At 40.3% G+C, this 18,845-nt stretch overlaps 1 protein-coding gene across 1 annotated transcript in view; it reads left to right on the top strand.

The window, feature by feature from the left end:
- The window catches only part of brip1 (BRCA1 interacting helicase 1), a 46,920-nt gene that overhangs the window by 20,141 nt on the left and 7,934 nt on the right, over positions 1–18,845 (top strand). Inside the window, exons 15-16 of the mRNA XM_008276439.1 lie at positions 12,411–12,570; positions 12,908–13,029. Coding sequence (XP_008274661.1) covers positions 12,411–12,570; positions 12,908–13,029 — 282 coding nt within the window. The remainder of the gene's footprint in view (positions 1–12,410; positions 12,571–12,907; positions 13,030–18,845) is intronic.

Below are 18,845 nucleotides of genomic sequence, written 5' to 3'. Positions count from 1 at the left end.
CAGTGTCAGACTTAGCCGTATGACGAGTCCTCAGTAGGACTGCAGAAGGTATTAAAAGAAGTAACACCAAAACACCACATGCACTACAGCACAAACGATAAGAAGCCATGATGTATAACAAAGTCATTATAAAACAAACAGATGCATTTAATATTTCTAGCTTTGCAAAAAGCGATGAGCAGGTGTTTCTAATCTTTATCTCCTGAAGTGTCTCTCAAAGCTGAACATTTTTAGGTAGTCATGTGTTTGAGGATTGTTGTATTTCGCTGCGTGAATGTGACTGTGCTGCTTACATTTCTCACTGGTTTAATTTACACAGGACTGGTAAATGCATTATCAAGAGAAAAGGTTTTGTGATGCCATATTCTCAACCTGATTATAAATTTACACTTAAAGTATAATAGTAATTACATGGTGCTGAAATGGTGTTTGACTGTTTGAGTTTGGAACACTGACTTATCCATTTTACCACTAGGAGGAACTAGAGACCACAAATTCAACTCTTCAAAGCTTTTGATGTTTAAAAGCATTGAGATCAACTTGTGCCTTGCAAAACAAACGACTGTTTTTAAAGCCTAGACTACATTCCACTAGTTTCCATTGCTCAGAAGCAGTGGGTTCATGTGGTACAATAGATCACTACAAATCAATAGTGGCACTTGTCAGGTACTTGTTAAATGGCATCATCCTCACAGAACTGTATCCTCTTTCAGTTAATGAGGGCGCTTCTGAGAGCACACTCATAGACACTTTGTCCCCCTTTGTTTGTTATGCGTTTTTGTTCCTGAATAATTAATGTCCTCTGTAGCTCAGTTGTCACATTAGCTTACTGAGCGCCAAGTGGATTTCATATGTCACTGTGTGTGTCTTTACATTGCACATGCTACATGTAATCAATTACCATGCTTATTGTGAAAAGCTTAATAGGTGTGAATTCAAAGTCATTAAGTCACTTGACTTCTTGATAGTGTTATGTTGTGGTTCTTAACCTTTTTATGGCCTGTGACCCTATTAATGGAAGCATGCTCTCTCCTTGGTAGCCTCAATGTCATTAGATGCAGTGTGCATAGATTAGGTTATGACCAGTTCAGCCAGTCAGCCCCACCAAAACTCATCCTACTTGTGTGGCATACATTGTTTCTTCAGCTTTCTCATATTGTTAATCATCTATCAACCCCTGAGGTATATTTTGCAGTCACTGTGATAATGTACACCTCTGAACCCTCCGAAGCACAAAACCTGCCAGTGGGACAGAAAGGCAAGTTATCTTTAAAACATTGCCAGAAACTGTAAATACAGAAAGATTTGTTGGATTTTCATCTTTCTGAGAGTCCAATCTGGCGAGAAAGTGACACAAATCTCAGTTTCCAGGCATGATATTTCATCCTAATTTCTTTATTCTGTGTCACATTCAAAAGTTTGACAAAAATAAAGCGTTTCCTCAGCTTCTCTAAAATCCATAAAATGTTGCATTCCTCTGTGCACCCGTGAAGCCATGACTGACTCAAATGTGACCAACAGTCATGACAAAAATTCAAGTGACTTTTTGTTTGAACTGCAGGCTGTGTTCACGCAGAGCAGAGAGGACACAGGTATGGGAGCAATTTAGTGGGACTGAGATTGAGATTAAACCTACTTGTCAATAAAACACAACTGAAAAATGGAATACAGAAAAGCACGTTTTCTGTAAGTTGTTGGCAGATACATTCAAGGTGAAATATTTCTGTAGAGTTGATAAACAGAGTGAAAATGCCTTGTTTGTAGAGGTTGTAAAAATGTAAATAGGGCTCTTCAACTAACCTTTTCTAATAGGTAGACCCATTTTTTTTTCCAGTTTTGTGGGCACATGTTGGCACTTTAGGAAGTGTTGTACATGTTGTTTCCAGTCTTTTCAATTAGTAAAAAAAAAAAAAACACAATAAAAAAAAATGAACTTCCTTTTTTTAATGATTTATGGTATTTTACATTTCTTGTACTGCACAATTAACGCAATTTTTTTCTAGTTTTAGCCATTGTTGTGTTGTTTTTGTAGAGGTGGGGAAAAAATGGTCCGTTATCTCACATTATCTTAACCTCTTTGCCAGTCTTTAATCATATATACTGTTTTTATAAATATACTCCCCATCTTTTGCATTTTGCAGATTTCTCTAGCAGCAGTGGAAAACATTCAGAGATTAGTCCGCAGTAGCTGAGAATGAATTTTTGAAGCTCATGTATAAATGTAAGGCATTTTGAACTCCTGAGCCACCTCTCCTGCTGCTATGTTCTACACTCACATCCTGTTCTGAATGGAAACACATTATGTCATGGAAGCCAGGCATCGCTGACATATTGTTTTGTTGTGATAAGTCAAACGGAGGACTTTCACAGCTGGGTTTTGCCCTTGGCAATTTTTGTTTTTGCCTTTGGCGTATTTTGAGTGGCTCATGTTGGACTTGTATTTCAGCGTGTCCCATCCAGTGATCGTTGGTGTGATTTCTCTGCAGTCCTTGTTTGCATGCTATCCAGTTGCATTCTCAAGCAGCTGATGACACCACCATGCAAACTGTGAGGGAAAACTAAGACTCTGGGTGTTGTTGTTCTCTCATTTTACCTTCCTTTTTGTCAGCCTGTGCTGCCAGCCAAGGAACGACTATGAGCTGTGGGATGTTTTTATATTATTGATAGCCATGTAGGAGTCTTCTATCTCTCTCTCTGTGCTGATGCATAAATATTTAATCTGCAGTCAGCTCTTAAAGATGAGGAGATGAGGGGATATGAAGGGCTGGGGTATTAATTGGAGCCCATGGAGGCTTTGTTGGTGCCACTGTGTCCCGTCTGCCCAGCGATGTGTGTGTGCGTGTGTGTGTGTGTAGTCAACATAGAGAGGGTAGGTCATCTCAAGACATCCCTGTTTCAGTGTGTCTAGGTGATGACTATCAGCTCTTCATACACAGCTGCTTCTGTGATAGACAGTTGGGGCAGTGAGGCAAACAGGCCTGCAGGGTCAAAGGGGTCTCCCTCCAGGCTCTGTCCTCACATTCACACACAAACGTACAGTCACTAGCACACATTTGCACAGTTTAAGTTCCATTCTAGTACTTTTTTGTAGCCTTCAAAAATGACTAAATTAGAAGTGAAATGAGTAATAAAATCCACCTAAATGTGTTTTTTGCTACCAGTAATGTGTCTGTTTGGGTCTGTGTTGCAAATTGTGTCAATATTTTTGTCGCTGTCATTGTCATTTCCCAACTTTGACATTGGTGCACTACTCCAAACTAAATGCAAAAAACACTCAATAGTGTGTTAGGCAGCAGCACACAGCTCAATACTTTTTAAAAGATACACATACACACAAAGTGTGCCCACAATCAATGGTCACACACACAGTTTCCCAGAGAGGCTGCACCAGTGCTGTGGTTTTGTAGCACTTTAGCCTCAACAGTCCCCCAGTTAATGCCCATTAAAACCACAGCAGGCTATGCCGTCTGGTCTCAGCCGCCAAGGGAAGGGACCGATGCGCCACGGGAGAGGGGGACTGATAGTTTATTAAAAAAAGCAGGGGTTTGCAGAGGTGAAAAGATGGCGGGGAATACAAGATGCTTTTAAAGGAGATTGAGATAAGGGCCATTAGGTGATGTCGCCTCACTGTCTGTGTGAAGACGCACCCAGCGCTGGCGCCTGGGCTCTGCCGAGCTTGTGTCAAATCAAAGTCAAACCGGACTGCACGCACTGTCCTCAGCCGCTCTGGGGTATCTGAAGCACCCATCACACAGCTCCACAAGTACTGTTATCTCAAAGTGAAGCTCCTTCTGTCTGTGTTTGGGAGCACATTAGATTCATGTGTCAGTTTGCCCAGTATAGCATATCACTGAGGATTTTTGTTAGAGCTGAGCTGATGTTTTATTTGAGTTTTTACAGTGGAAACTTCAGGGTTACTGCTCTTTGACTAAGCTGGAGCTTTTTTGGAAGGCTCTCATTTTCAGACTTTAAAAGCACAAGTTAAAGGGTGCCTGAGTCATCTGTTCGGTACCTTCTGCAACCGCAGTAGCAATAAATGGTCTCTATCGGTGTGATTTAAATATAACAAAACATAGTGTGGGAGCTTTACAATAGTATAAAAACTAAATTGAATGCATGTTTTGTCCAACAAACAGTTTAAGTCCTATACCCAAAGATGCAAATCTTTAGTATTTTTGTTGATAAATAAAATAAATGACTAATCACTTTTCAAATGACTTTAAAGTTAGCAGCACAGAAGGATTTATTTGGAACTAAGCCATATTTAATCTAAAAATACCTAACATAGCTGGCTATATGCATTTACAAGTGGAGTGTAAAAAATAATAATTTTTAAAAAAGGATTAAGGTTAGAATAGAATAGAATAGAATAGAAAAATACTTTATTTATCCCAGTCTGGGAAATTACTGTGGTACAGCAGCAAGAGGAAAAACACCAATCACAACAGAAAAAGAGCTAAAGTTAAATACTATTTAAAAAGTTGGTGCTAGTCTATATTTTTCTGTCAGTTAATCCTATCGTCTACAAATTTGTTGGAGTCACAAACAAATCAACTATTTACTCCTTTCTTAGTAACAATGATTTAAAAACCAGTGTCTAGTTTTTTGTAATATTTAAAAAAAAACATGTATTTATAGCAAATTTTAAAAAGATTTTTGTCTTCAGTAGGAGTGAATGAGCTGTGGCTGACAGCAGGACAGGGCTGAAAAGCCAGAGAGTACTAAGAGACAAACCCATTGTTGGTTTAGGCCTTTTAGTTGTTTTTTTTTTTTTTAGAAAAATGTTGAAATTATATTACCAACCTTCCTTAAATAAACAGAATGTATAGTATTTTCATTGCAAATGACTGACATTCTATGTCATTTTGCCAAGTTATTGAAAAGTTATAATTTTGTATACAATCGCTACACACAATTTACTACACAAATGCATACTAATGGTAAATCTCCATATCTGGTAATCTGAGATCTGTCAGCTAGATGGAGAGATATGGATGACTTGCGTTCAATGAAATGGATATGAAACATCATATGACTCAAAAGAGTTCCAGTTCATCTCAGGTATTTTTTTGGCCTTTGTGCAGTGAGAGAGAGACAGGAAAGTAGGGGAGAAGAACGTGTAGGAAAGAGCCATGAGCAGGATTCGAAATCATGACCTCCACATCAGGACTGTAGCCCTGTACATGGGACGCCAGCTCAACCAGGTGAGCTATAGCGGCACCCAGTTTAATCTGTTTTTTGAAAAGAAGACATGAAGTAATACCAGTGACTCTCTTCTTCTCTGGGCAGCAGGCAGTGTTTTTGCAGAGTTGCGTTGTCACCACTAGTGTGGCTGGGATGTGTAGAGCAGACGACAAGGGAAGAGTGGCAGGCCAGAGGTGGCAGGTGGCTTCTTGCCACCAGTCTTGGCGTGATGGTTGCTGTGATATTTTGGGGCTGAATAATTTACACCGCAACAACACGTCTCCCCTCGCTACTGCGAAATGTGGCTCCTGGCTGCATGTTTCATTAATGCCATCGCCTCCAAACCCCTTCCATAATTCAGCAGGCACTAGAGGAGCTGCAATGTGTCGCCACACAGCTCACTGACACCAGGGACACGGGGAAGGAGATAGAGTGAGGCCGGATGCAGAGGAGGTGAAAGATGGGGAGATAGTAAGGGGGGAAAGAGAGGGGAAGTGTAAAAGTGCGAGAAAGACTACAGTTCACTGCTTCTGTCTACTTGTTTCACCACCCCGTCCCAATTGGCAGGAAGATCTGGCCCACTTTACCGTGTCGCTGGCAGAGGCTGAGCATTGCACCTACCATGCCTAGAAAGGACAATAAATTATTTACACTTTGTTGTGCCCTCTTATGTGCTAAATACTGCTCATTCCCATCCATGTTGCATGGGCATCATAACTATGCTGCCGCTGGATCTCTTGAAGTTTAAAAGTGCTGGGTAACAAAAGAACTCACTTTTAAATGACAGTTTCACTGTCCTTTGAAAGCAAGTTGAAGTATAGCTTTAGACATACACTCAAATCCTCTGTGAAAGAAACCAGGGCTGTAGTGTCAAATATATATAATTGTGATACTATTGACCAACAAAATGAAAGGACCACATAGTGAAGGGTAATTTAAACATATTTTGAGATAATTTACATGTGTTCTTTCTCTTGGTTGTTTTATATGGTCAAAAATGCATTTGTAAAATGCAATTGAATGTAATTTGTAGTACCTAACCTATCTGGCACAACTGCCAGATTGACTTTTACTACTTCCTGTATTGTTTATCTGCAGGCCTTAACCTTTACCAGCTTTTTAAATTTTCTTTGGTGTTTTGTATTAAAATGATAAAATAGATGTGCCTGTAGATTGACATCTTATAGCCCAGCGCCGTCCGCCAGCTTAGCACCCAGTCTTTGTCAGATGTTGTTCCTGAATTATTCATTAAGGTCCTCATGTCTGTAATTTTTGTCTGTAATTTCTATGTTGAGTGTGTGACACTCTCATGGTTGAAAGCCTTTGCTGAAAGTGCTAAAGATCCATTTGACTGCACAGCAAAGTCCTCAGTTTCACACCTACAGTTGGATTTATCAGACTGTGACGTGCATGACCCGCACAAATGCTGGCCAGAGCAATAAAAGAAAAACAAGTAATGTAATTCAACATCAGCAACCATGAAAATGTACTATTATGACTAACCCACATATACATTTTGATGTTGAGCGAATACAATTTGTTTTCCAATGGAGGTTTCCACGATGTTGTAAGTGTATCTAATACTTAATGGGATATTTATTGCAGATCAGGTTTTTCAGATTGGGAACTGTTTTGTCTTACCTACGTTCACACACATTCTACTTCAACAGCTGTCATCTTGGGGTGCTGCAACCAATAATTTCAAAGGTTTTTGTTGAGACATGCATCTTAAATGCACTGCTTCCATCAAGGTTTTTTTTTTTTTTTTTTGGCCAATGATTATATCAGGTGCCATTTTTTTTTCCAACAATGAAGGAATTACTTCTCCAGTGAGCACAGAGCCAGACTGTGGAGGAAAGCAAATCCTTTTTTCTTTGAGAACTTATGGTTGAGAAGTTTGTGTGCTCTTGTCATTTTTAAACTTGTGATTTTTTTTTCTTTTTTGTGACAGCGGCTCTTTTGACCTCTTAAGGCAAACTGCTGCGGTATCAGATGAAGTAGATTCTCTTTAGACCTGCATTTATGGCAAATGACAACCTTGCCTGGATTATGATGGTGGAGCCACTCCTGGAGGAAAGCCTGTTAGGGGAGCTCTCCTGTACACAAAGACTCATGGACTTTTATTTCCTGAAGTTTACCAGTGAGAAGTTGCATAAATGTTGTCGGAGTATTTGAGTTTGCATTCATCCCTGTCCAATTATGTGTAGCAGGGAGGAGGGTTCTGATTATTGTGTGTGCCAAGTCTTTTATGGTTTAGAGTATCTGGATGTGGTATTCGGAATGACACCCCGGAGAACTTCATATTCTGCTGCACGACTTTAAAGCTTATGCATGGAATGACAAAGAAACCTGATCGGGTGAAGGAAGCATTGTTCTGATCTGAACCTAAGTCACTCGTTGTTATCTGTGCTAGTCAGAACAGAGATGTGCAAGCCAAAGAACAATGATATTTGCATCATCTGCAGTTGTATGTCTTGGGCACCTGGTTGGAACGAGGGGCAGTGAGTGAAAGAGAGTAGAGTGGAGGTACTCAGTGCATCATGGGAAGTACCCCAGCAGCCTCGGACTATAGCAGCATAACTATGGGATGGTTCAGGGTCACCTGAGCCAGCCCTCATTATAAGCTTTATTAAAAAGTAAAGTTTTAGGCTTAATCTTAAAAGTAGAGAGGGATTCTACCTCCAGAGCCCACATTGGAAGCTGAGTCCACAGCAGAGGTCGGAAGTATAATGATACACGGAATTTTGATATGTATTGTAGTCTTGGAGTTTTCGACATAGCAGAGAAAATGAAAATAAAATTCTCTTAGATAAATTGGCCACATTTTTTACTGTAACAGCACTTAAATACCACAGACTGTCAGTATGAAAGGACTGTTTTCTCTCAAGTAGAAAATAAACAATGTCTATTAAAGCAGGGGCAACATATTTATAATTAACTTAAATTACCCATTAAATCAAGTGGTGCAATTAAGGTTTTGAATTAACATAAGAAACGCTGCTTTTCTCTCTTTCTGTCAACACTGATGAGACAACCATGTTGTTTTCTAAAACTTCCCAGGAATAGCCAGTGGACAAAGGCGGCCAGGGACTCTGTATTTACATTCAGTGTGAGCTCCACTTGGTGGCTGATAGTTGACTCATACACCATGAGCAAGGAAGTCTGAGGTTCTGGCCTCAAAGGAAGGCAGATTAAAACCTCCAAGTATAGTGTGAGTGACATTATCATATGTTTAGTCAAATGTGCATAGTGTCTGTCTGGAGACTTTTCCCAGTAATTGTTTGGCTCACAGGAAGTACCAAACAGAAATTTTTGTTCCAATTCGAACGCTGCGTACTGAAATACATGTACTGTTATATCCATAGTAGTGACTGACCCTCAGAGTAAATTTTGATGTTTACTTTGTACATTGAGGAGACTTTGTTATTTAATGGTAAATTTAAAAGTACCAGCCTTTTCAGTAGTGAATACAAAACACAGTTAAACCCTGTGTTTACTGACCCTGTCACATCAGCTTTATCAGTGAGAACATTTTGCCTCCATCCTAATCTCCTTGCGGAATCAGCTCCTTCCCAAGTGCAGCCTGGCAGATAATGGCTGTTTTGTTTAGTGGTAGATCTGCCTAAAGTACATAACATGAATTATTCATCTGCTGCTCAAGATTGCACTGGAAAGCAATTGCAGGGCAAACAGTTTGCTGAGTTGAAGACGCACGTTAGGGGGGTCCTTGTCGATGTAACACTGCATATTTAGCGAATGTATCATGTTTTATTGATGCAAACATCCTGACCTCACTTGCTTTAGAAGGCACCAACCTGACAAAATCCTTCCCATGCTTCATTTCACCACTACGTGGCAATCACACTTGCATGCAAGAAGCCATCAAAGCTCTCCTGCTGTCTCATTTCCCAGTGTATTTCTGTTGTTTTTCTCAGCACTGCACATAACCCGCAGAGCAAATTTCTCTTTCACTCTGCGTGGTGTTTTGAGGAACACTTGAGTTGAATATTTATGCAGGTAAACAGAATTGGGGAGATGTTGATGGATACTCCCTACCCTCCTCCCATCTAGAGGCCCCATATGCATCTGACTCTTGACACTATTAGTCTGTTGAGAAGTTTTCTGCTGACTACGAGAAGAACTTCTATTTGACCCTCCTAACACATTTCCGAGCCAGTGGAGCTTCTTTTTGATTGTGAAGCCTTGCTTATTCAAGGATATAATCTGCACAGCACAGACATGAGTGGGGCCATGCCAGGATGAGGGCTTTTAGATCAATGTGCCTCCCCTGAGAGCCGCTGACTTTTTGCACTAACAATAGTACAGCAACAGTGATTTTATTGCAGAGGAGGTTTAAACACATCAGCTTTCTGCCAAGTGCAAGTAAAGAAAAGAAATCCAAGCTGTTTGAGGACACAGGAGCAAACATGGGTAGCCTAATGCTTCTTTGTTGCAAGCTTGTTTCAAACTTGGAAAGTGTCATTAAGTGTTACAACAGCATGTCTTACATGGTGTGCAGATTTACTGAAGCAGTAGGCCAGCCACTGTCTTCCTAGCATGCAGCTACATTTTGCCACCAGAAAGTGTAGCTGTGTTTTTCTTTTCTTTTTTTGTTCTGGTTTAAACTATTTCTGTCTAGAAGTTGCTTTTTAAATGCCCCAAAAATCACAATAACTCAACACACCTACTGTCTCAATACATTCAGGTTTTTTTTTTGGTTTTTATATTGATGTATAGAATAATGTCCCAAATCATGTCATGGTCTGGTTAGAATCATAGCTAGTGTGATTTATAAGTTACATGCTTAATTGATATGAAGTTGATTGTACTTGTGCAGCATTACAGGTAAAATGTTGCTGTAGAACGTTTGCTATCATATGGGGTTTTTGCTTTTTATATTTAGTCTTTTAAATGTTCTGAACCTTGTTTAAGGTGACCCTGAATTAGAAGCTTGGCCATTAGATCCTTTGTTAACTTAGAAGTAAAATTTTTATAATTAAACTGGGTTAGGGACTGAGGGCAAAAATAGCTCAAGATAATAATCAGGAGTAGTGGCATGGTTGAGTAGTTTCTACAGTTTTGAGATTCTGATTTTAACGTTGACAGACCTGTAATGACTAAAAGGTAACAGCAATGCCGACAGCTTTTTGCCGCTCTACCATCTCTTTGTGACAAAGACTATTTCATGTGATGATGGCGTTGGATAAAAAAATGTTTAGGAATCATCATTACAGTTTATTCAGAGGATAAAGTGAATGTGTGTACCAAATTGTGGTTGAGACATTTGACTCAAAACCATTAATGTTAGCCTCATGTGTTCAAATGTTACGCCTGTCCATTCAGCATAAGTTATGATGGCTCCCTGGTTGTGTAGTGTAAAGTTGAACTAGATAGTTGGTTAGACCAGTCATCAAGTCAGTAGGATTCATGGTCTGTGGGACCACATGGTTTTTTTTTTTTTGGCCTTTTTGCCTTTATTAGATAGGACAGTTAAAGGAGAGACAGGAAAGCAGAATGGGTTGCAGCAAAGGTCCATGAGCAGGATTCAAACCCATGGCCGCTGCATCGGGGACTCCAGCCTAGGTCACCAGCTCAACCAGGTGAGCTAAAGCGGTGGCCCTGTGGGACCACATGTTTGAGGACAGCATCTCATGTCAATCCATTCTGTGACTTGAACTTTTTCATTCACCAGACAAATGTTGTCATCCATAGATCTAAGACACAAACATGGCTAATAGAACCTAGCTTTACTCTGGTCAGTAGCCAGCAAATGAAGAAATGCAGCAATCATTTACCATATTTGCCATATTGTTTTCTATATACAGACAACGAACAAACTGCTTAACTATCCTATCATCTGTGAGAGCCTTCTGTTGTAGAGAACAATCCCAACTCTTAGTTACTAATGTTCATGATTCTACTGCTACAGTATACAACATAAATTGGTTCAACCCTGTGCAATGTCATTTGGATTATTTCAAACACATCACCAAAACCTGTGATCACTGAAACAAAATTGAGATCACCTCTGATTTTCAGTTAGCTTAACTGCATTTACATGTCTACAAAATGATCTGTGAACACCAGAACTTTCTCAGTTTTGGACCTATGGGCTGTGTTCCTCTTTTTTCAGACAAAGTTAAGAAATCTGATTGTGAGACTGCACCAAGCTATAAGGATGCAGCAAGATTGATGACCAACTAAGAATAAATTGAAACATATGTGCAATACTAATCACAAGGTAGTAAATGAGCCGTTGTACCACCAAGTGGTCACCCTTCAAAAATACTGCTTGCACAATTTAGCTCCAACAAAACAGAGGAGCAAGTCTCACACTGGTTAAGCTTAGACAGTGTGAAGGATATTAGATAGCATGGTCTCTAGATGGCCTTTGTTTGCTTTTAGGCACAAAAATTCAAGTTAAAGCTTTGCTATCAAACAAGAAAAGATGCCTGCCTCATGTGTTGGGCTTAGATTGGGTCCAACATGTGTGGTGTAAACCTGGACAGGACCACAAGAGTGAATGCATAGTCCTGACAATGAAGCATGGAGTCAGTGCAAGAGATTTTGGAGCGATTACACTTAAAGATGGCGCTATGAATACCAACATGCTGCCTGACAAGATGACTCCCAGACTGTAGCAGCTTGCCAGAAAGGGAATATTCCAGCATGACAACCATTGAAAGCACACTGTCACAATCACTTGGGACTGAAAGCTATGACCTGACTATTGAGATTTGGGTTGACTTAAAGCCAGTAGAATCCCCCTGGGGTATTCAAATGAGAAAGGCAGAGCAACACAACCTCTTCAGCAAAGAGCAGCTGGAAAAGTGTGTCTCTGCAGAATGGTACAACATTTCTTTAAAAATGTGTGCAACACTAGTATCTTTGATGCCTAGGAGTATTGAGACTGTCATAAAAGTAACGGTGGACATCAGATGTATTGGAAAAAATAAATAAGTGAAGGAATGGATACTGACTTCTATTGCATTAAGTTCCTTCTGTGAGGCCTGCATTTTAGTAAAGTACATCTAAACTGCCCTTTTACATAAGAGCAAATACTCTATTGTTCAACTTAAACATAGTGTAGTCACTGCAAGGTGATATAGTTTTGAATCATTTGCCATTTAAGTGATTTTGCACTGTTTTGGCGATTATTTTTGTCTTCCAAAAACTATGCACGCAACTGTATTGACAGCATGATGCTACTTTCTTATTTTGATCAGATGCTGGACAAGCTGAGAGACCGATGGATCAACACTGGTCTTTGGGAGAAGCTAGAGCAACAGAAAACAGTGATCACCGAGCCCCGCGGTGGAGGGAAGGGGGATTTTGACGAGCTGCTTCAGACATACTATGATGCTATCAAATACAGTGAGGAAAGAGGTGAGACTGGTAAACATCATCAAACTGTCATTGGTACACTTACTATTTTTGTTATATTACACTGAAGTTGCTTAAATGGTAACTTGAACACCTGTACATTTGTGCTAAAACACATTAATGTGTGATCTAGTGCTTGTACAGTGAGTCAAGCAATGAATTGATTTATAAGAGTACAATTAAAAGCTGCTCCTAAACTTAAATTGTCAATTTAATGTCATTTGAACAGCAGCACAAACCCAGACAGAATCATAAGTTACCAGATAATAGTTCTTGTAAATGTTTAGTTTTACTGTATGCTGTTTGTTGATGTAGGCTGTATGTGATTTCTTTCTCGTAGATGGTGCACTGCTGATTGCTGTGTGTCGGGGTAAAGTGAGTGAAGGGCTCGACTTTACAGATGATAATGCCAGAGCAGTGGTCACCATTGGAATTCCCTTCCCGAACATCAAAGACCTCCAGGCAAGTACAATCACAGTCTGCAGATGTTCTCTAGCAACTCTTTCAGTTGTGAATGCTAAACAAGTGGTTAGGATCAGAGGTTCCAACACTCAGGCCAGGCTTCTGGGCTGCAGCTAAAGTAACTTTTACCAAAAAAAAGTTAATTTTGTTCATTATTCAACACTTCGCTGTCTAGTTTACAGAGGCCTTGACTGTAATGCTATAAAATGTGTGAACATGCAATCTTTCAGTGTATTGACAACTGACCACATGTCTGTATCAGACAAAAATTGGGTGCTAGTCATGGCTCCTATACCACGCATGACCAAAGGACACACTAAATCTAAGACTTGCTGTTTTCTCCAGCTCTTTTTTATCTCGGTTACAGGATGCTTCATCTTTAAAAGTACCTATATAAGCAAATGTTGGGGAAGAGATCATAACTTTGCCCTTGTGAAAATTGTCAAAAACTGTGACCATGATAATGTTAGTGTCCAAGCTCCAAGGGCCAACACTGTGGGTACGATAAAGACAAAAAAATATGTCTCACAGACAAACACGTGCACGCTCACACAAACCCACACCACATAAGAGCATCCCTTTTTGGTGATCCGTGAAAAAAAATCCCAAAGCGATGTTGCTGTGTCTGCCCCGTCCTTAGCAGATAAAGTTGACCTTTAAGTTTGAGTCTCCCCCCCGCCTCCCACTTCTCCTCCCCTTTACTCCTCCTCATCCTCCTGTCAGAGCACGATGAAGCTTTCACTAACCTGTTCTGTCAGTGTAGCAAGACGTGTGGGTGATTGAAGCTTCCCAGACCCTTTCACCTTAGCCAAAGCTGTCAGTTTCACCTCTGTCAGTTCTCAGGGCATTGTGTTTTCTTTTTTCTCAGATTTGCTTTATGTTTTGTTTTTTTTAATCTTGTGTTTTTTGTTAACAAAATAGCTATTGGATTGCTGTAGAGAAGGTTATATTACAGTTTTTAGAGTTTTACCCTGAGAGGTGTCCATTTTTTTATATTAAGCAGGTGTTCCCTGAAACTTAGTGCCAGTCAAATCCTAAAAAAATCTAAAGAGTCACCAACATGGAATGCTGTACTTCTTCACCCACACTAGTAAAATATTTAAACTGCCAGTCTATTATAGGTGTACACTGGGAGCAGTTATTGATGTTTCATCCCTACCACCAAAATCCATGCACAGTCCACGTAACAGTTATGCTTATCCAACAAAATGCACGTGGGTGACAGAATAGATAGCTTTGGAGCACGAAAGGGAAAGTCTGAATATAGACAGACTGCAGGACTAAAGACTGAAACCAACAAATTCTGGCTTCAGCATTGTTGTGCAATTTATCGAAAAGAACACAAACAAACTGCAGAATATCACCTGCCTTTGCCTTTAAATGCCACCGGCACAAAGGAATCATTTTCTTGTACTAACTTCATGTTGCAAATGATAACCAGTATCATGCTTGAGAAGATGGGAGAAATGGTACTTTTTTTTTCTTTTTTTTTTTTTTTGAACTAAGGGTTTTAGCAATTTGCTGTTAGATGGTATTACATTCTATGTTTTTTTTGTTAAATTAGTTGGCATAGTAATGGAACAAATGCAACAGAGGCTAATATGCAATATCATGAAGGAGATGTATTGGTGTAGTCTCGCTGCATCAGGCTTGTAAAATAATGTGCCTCGTCTAAAATAAAACAAGAGATGAGTGGATGGAGCACAACACCAGAGGGAGAACTGTGGCAGCCAAAGCTAGTTAGGGCCAAGGTGGAGCTGACCAAGCGTGAAGAGACTGTGCATTTCTAATGACATCTTCTGTGCTCTACATCAATAGCCTTTGTTTATTTGCAGCATGTGCAGAGCTCCGCAGAGAGCTCGCCATCTCCTGCCATCTCTTGTCATAACTGTGACTGCTGTAGATCAGGTGGGAGAGGCTGATGTTGGTGACTGCTGACACTTCAACTTTGCACGGCTTTTGACAGTGGCATTCTTCACTTTTCCCACTTCAATTACACAACAAGAACAAAACTGTTCCGCTCTCTTCAGTTTCCCCAAATTTCTTCTTTTTTTTTTACACTCTGGTCCTGAGAATTACTTGTGTTGTGCACAGTCTTGTCTCCTTCCTACCTGTACTGTAACTAACTAACTGTGGCAGAGGTACCAGAAGGAACTAAGTATTTTTCAACTTCAGCTTCGTTTCTCCCTCCTTTTACTCCTCTGTTGTTGTCACAGTGGCAGAAGCAATGTGGCCCCAAGAGAAGCCCTGGGGGCCTGTAAAGATCTGTGAGCTCACCCTGTTGCACTGCTGAGAGGTTGAGGACACTGACACTAATGACTGTGAAGCCATGCAGCTACCTCTGTAGCATGCTAAACTAGCACAGATACTGCTGCAGCACTCTGTCAGAGAGATAATGGGCTCTTGAAGGGACAGACAGGGTCAGACACACAATGCAGCACATGTAATAGTGGATCTACTGCCAGATAGTTCATACTACGTCGTGTGAGGGTAATTTAAATGAAAGACGAAATCCGCATTCGGTGTCCTTTGTTTTTCGTCACCATATTTTTTGAGTAAGGATGCACAAACACAGTGATCTAGACTCGTGCTGTTCCAGTCAAGTGCAGCAGCCTAGTGCTGCAGAATGTTGCAGAAATTGCTGCAAAAGCAATCTTTATTATCTGTATTTATTTATCTTGAAGTGTTTGTTCCTGGTACTTTTGCATTTATTGGTTAGGTTGTGAGCTATAATACTGAAAGGCAGGCCTAAAATTGAAGGAATTCAATACATATTGGACTGACATTAATATTATGTATCAGGTAAGAGTCACCAAACATGGTTTCACCTTAGATTATTGTTATTTTTATGAGTTTATTTATTTTGTAATTCAGCATCCTACATAGCATAATGTGTGTTAAAGGTCATGTCTGTGATGTAGACTGCATCAGGATAGGGATCCTTGAGGTTTGGAACCTTTATAATATGACTGGCAATGGAATCCAAAAAAGTTTTTTACTTCAGATCTGGCTATGCAGTCATGTCCACCTTTGTGATGCTGATTTAAATGACGAAACAAATTTGTTATGCTTCCTCATGTTGGGGCAACATTTATAAGATGTTGCCAACTAGTGTTGCCTGTCTTTTGCAACTATCTATCCATCCATCCATCCATCCATCCATCCATCCATCCATCCATCCATCCATCATCTATATACCGTTTAATCCTCACTAGGGTCGCGGGGGCCTGGAGTCTATCCCAGCTGACTTAGGGGACACCCTGGACAGATCACCAGTCTATCACAGGGCTACACTTAGAGACAGACAACCAAGCACAGTCACATTCACACCTACTGACAATTCAGAATCACCAATTAACCTCAGCATGTTTTTGGACTGTGTGGGAGGAAGCCGGAGAACCCGGAGAGAACCCACGCTGCACAGGGAGAATATGCAAACTCCACACAGAAAGATCCCGGGATCAGCAAGAAAGTCGCAAACCGGCGACCTTTTTGCTGCGAGGCGGCAGTGCTACCAACTGCGCCACCTTCTTTTGCAACTAAATTTACCTTTTTAGTGTTCCTCATTTTGCTGTGCACATGCAGAGCCTGCATGTCAACAAACTCTGTCATGTTAATTTAGTATGCCTTTGCTCAGTTACTAACCCTCAACCCCTTCTTTTGATCTCTGGTTAACTAGGAATTAACAGGTTTTAACACTTTTTTTTTTTAACACTGCAGGTGCAGATCCTGCTGCATGCAAGGCACTTTATAATCTCTGTTCATTATGTGCAACATACAGTATGTGATCGTGTCTATGCTGTTTACTGGTCTGACTCTGCCAGCTCTACTGGTGTAGATATGTAAAATAAATGGCCTTGTAGGGAATCTGGAGAAATGTGGTGGGAACACAGACACTTCTTGTGACTGTGTTTAAGGTGCCCCTTGTACTCTGTCACTACTGTTCCAAAGAAATATACACAGATATGGTGTGTACAGTTTGACAGTTTGAGTATATCCTAAAACCACCATTTTCCTTGGTTTGACCCACACTGGTGAATCTGTAGTTCATTTCAATAGATATAGGTCAAATTTAACCAAAAAAAACACAAAATTTAACCACAAAAATTTGTAGCACCTGAACACATTTTTCTGGGTTTATTTTAGGTCACTGCAGGAGAAGACATGAAATTAAAGGCTAGAAATATGGTTTTATGGTGTTTTTAGTACTATCAAATGTCAAAACAGGAAGATGTGACCTGAACAGTATGTAAGGGTCACAGCCCAGTAACTGAAATGCTTCTTATTTTCACAGTGTTAATGTGTTTGGTTTTATTTTTCTTTAACCCATTTTCACCTTTCATGAATTAACACCTTATTGAATTTACACCATATGTTTCACACTGAAACTTGTTTCCTGAATCCACACAGGCGCACATACACATGCGTGACATGTTCTTGCATTGTCACTAACATGCACTAGTGCTAACATGTGCACATTCTCCTAAGAGCACACATGGACCCAGACATATTAACTCATTCATTCTGTGCCACACTCACACGACAGCACCCCATTGCTAGGATAAGAGGTGTAAGCCCAGCTTCTCTCCACTTAAACTACTCCAGCACTCTGGATGCCTGCACCGCCCGCATTCCCAGACAGGCATAACTCGTAGACGCTACAACCTAAGCACATAGCATGGCATTTTACTGGCCTGTTGTGTTATTGTGACAAAGATCAAAGGTTGAACTTGAAAAGTCCTCTGCAGAGAAAGCCCAGCCAAAGGTGGTATTACATTTAGGTTGTGTTTTTCCAATGGCATGTTTTTACAGTGAACAGTCACGTCCTGCGTGAGTAAGTCAAACAATAAGTAGTTTTAACAAGCAATAAAAAGACACTTACTACTGATAAGGCATCTCTTTTAGCTTAATGAAGGTCTCAGTCAACCTCTTTGGCTGCCCTTTATTAAAGGCACAAGAGCTTTTTAATTCTAAGGCCTGCGAGCATGTAAAACGGATGGATAAAGGGGATTTTGGAGGAATGTTGTAGAGTTCATGGAAATCATCAAGAAGAGGGGATGATGAATGCTCCATGTGCACTTAACACACTGTACATATGGCCTCATCAGCAGCAGCTGAAGGAATGCTGTGTAATACACGAACAGCCCTTGCACTGTCCTTGTCAGCACCACAGGCAAGTTCTTCATTTACTCTTAATTCACCGCCATTCTTATGGTTTGTTACTTTTTAAAATCATTCTTTACCCTTCTGCAGAAACAGTACAATTAATGGTAAGTTTAAAGGATATAAACCTGTTTTTTTTTTACAACCCTGTTTTTTGGCTAGAGAAGAAGCTCCCAAATGTAAATGCTGTCAAAACAAAGGCAGCCATATGTGATTTAATTTTGAATTAAATCAGGAACTGTTGGATAAAATATTACGACTGCAAACCAGACTGTCTTTTTTTTAAAAAGATATTTTTTGGGCTTTTTTTTGCCTTTAATGGATAGGACAGTGAAAGAGTGACAGAAAAACATGGGGAGAAGAGCGGGGAAAGGACATGCAGCAAATGAGCCACTGGCTGGAATTGAACCGCAGCTGCTGCATCGAGGACCATAGCCCCTGTACATGGGTCACCTGCACAACCTGTTGAGCTCTCTGCAAACAGACTTTCATTGGCAGGTTTCTGTCCTTAACAGCTTGTGGTGTTCTGCATATGTTTTGCTCAGTAATGCAGTCAGGGCTGTAGATAAGAATACCTGAGTAAAGGTTCACATAGGCCCACACAGTTCCGAGTAGGTGTAGACTGATAATCAGTTAGGCCAATTAGTGGATCC

This window comes from Stegastes partitus, unplaced genomic scaffold (assembly GCF_000690725.1).
Source record: "Stegastes partitus isolate 25-593 unplaced genomic scaffold, Stegastes_partitus-1.0.2 Scaffold72, whole genome shotgun sequence".
NCBI classification, from domain to species: Eukaryota; Metazoa; Chordata; class Actinopteri; family Pomacentridae; genus Stegastes; species Stegastes partitus.
Note: the sequence above shows the minus strand (reverse complement) of the source record. Positions and strands in the feature narration are given on the sequence as shown.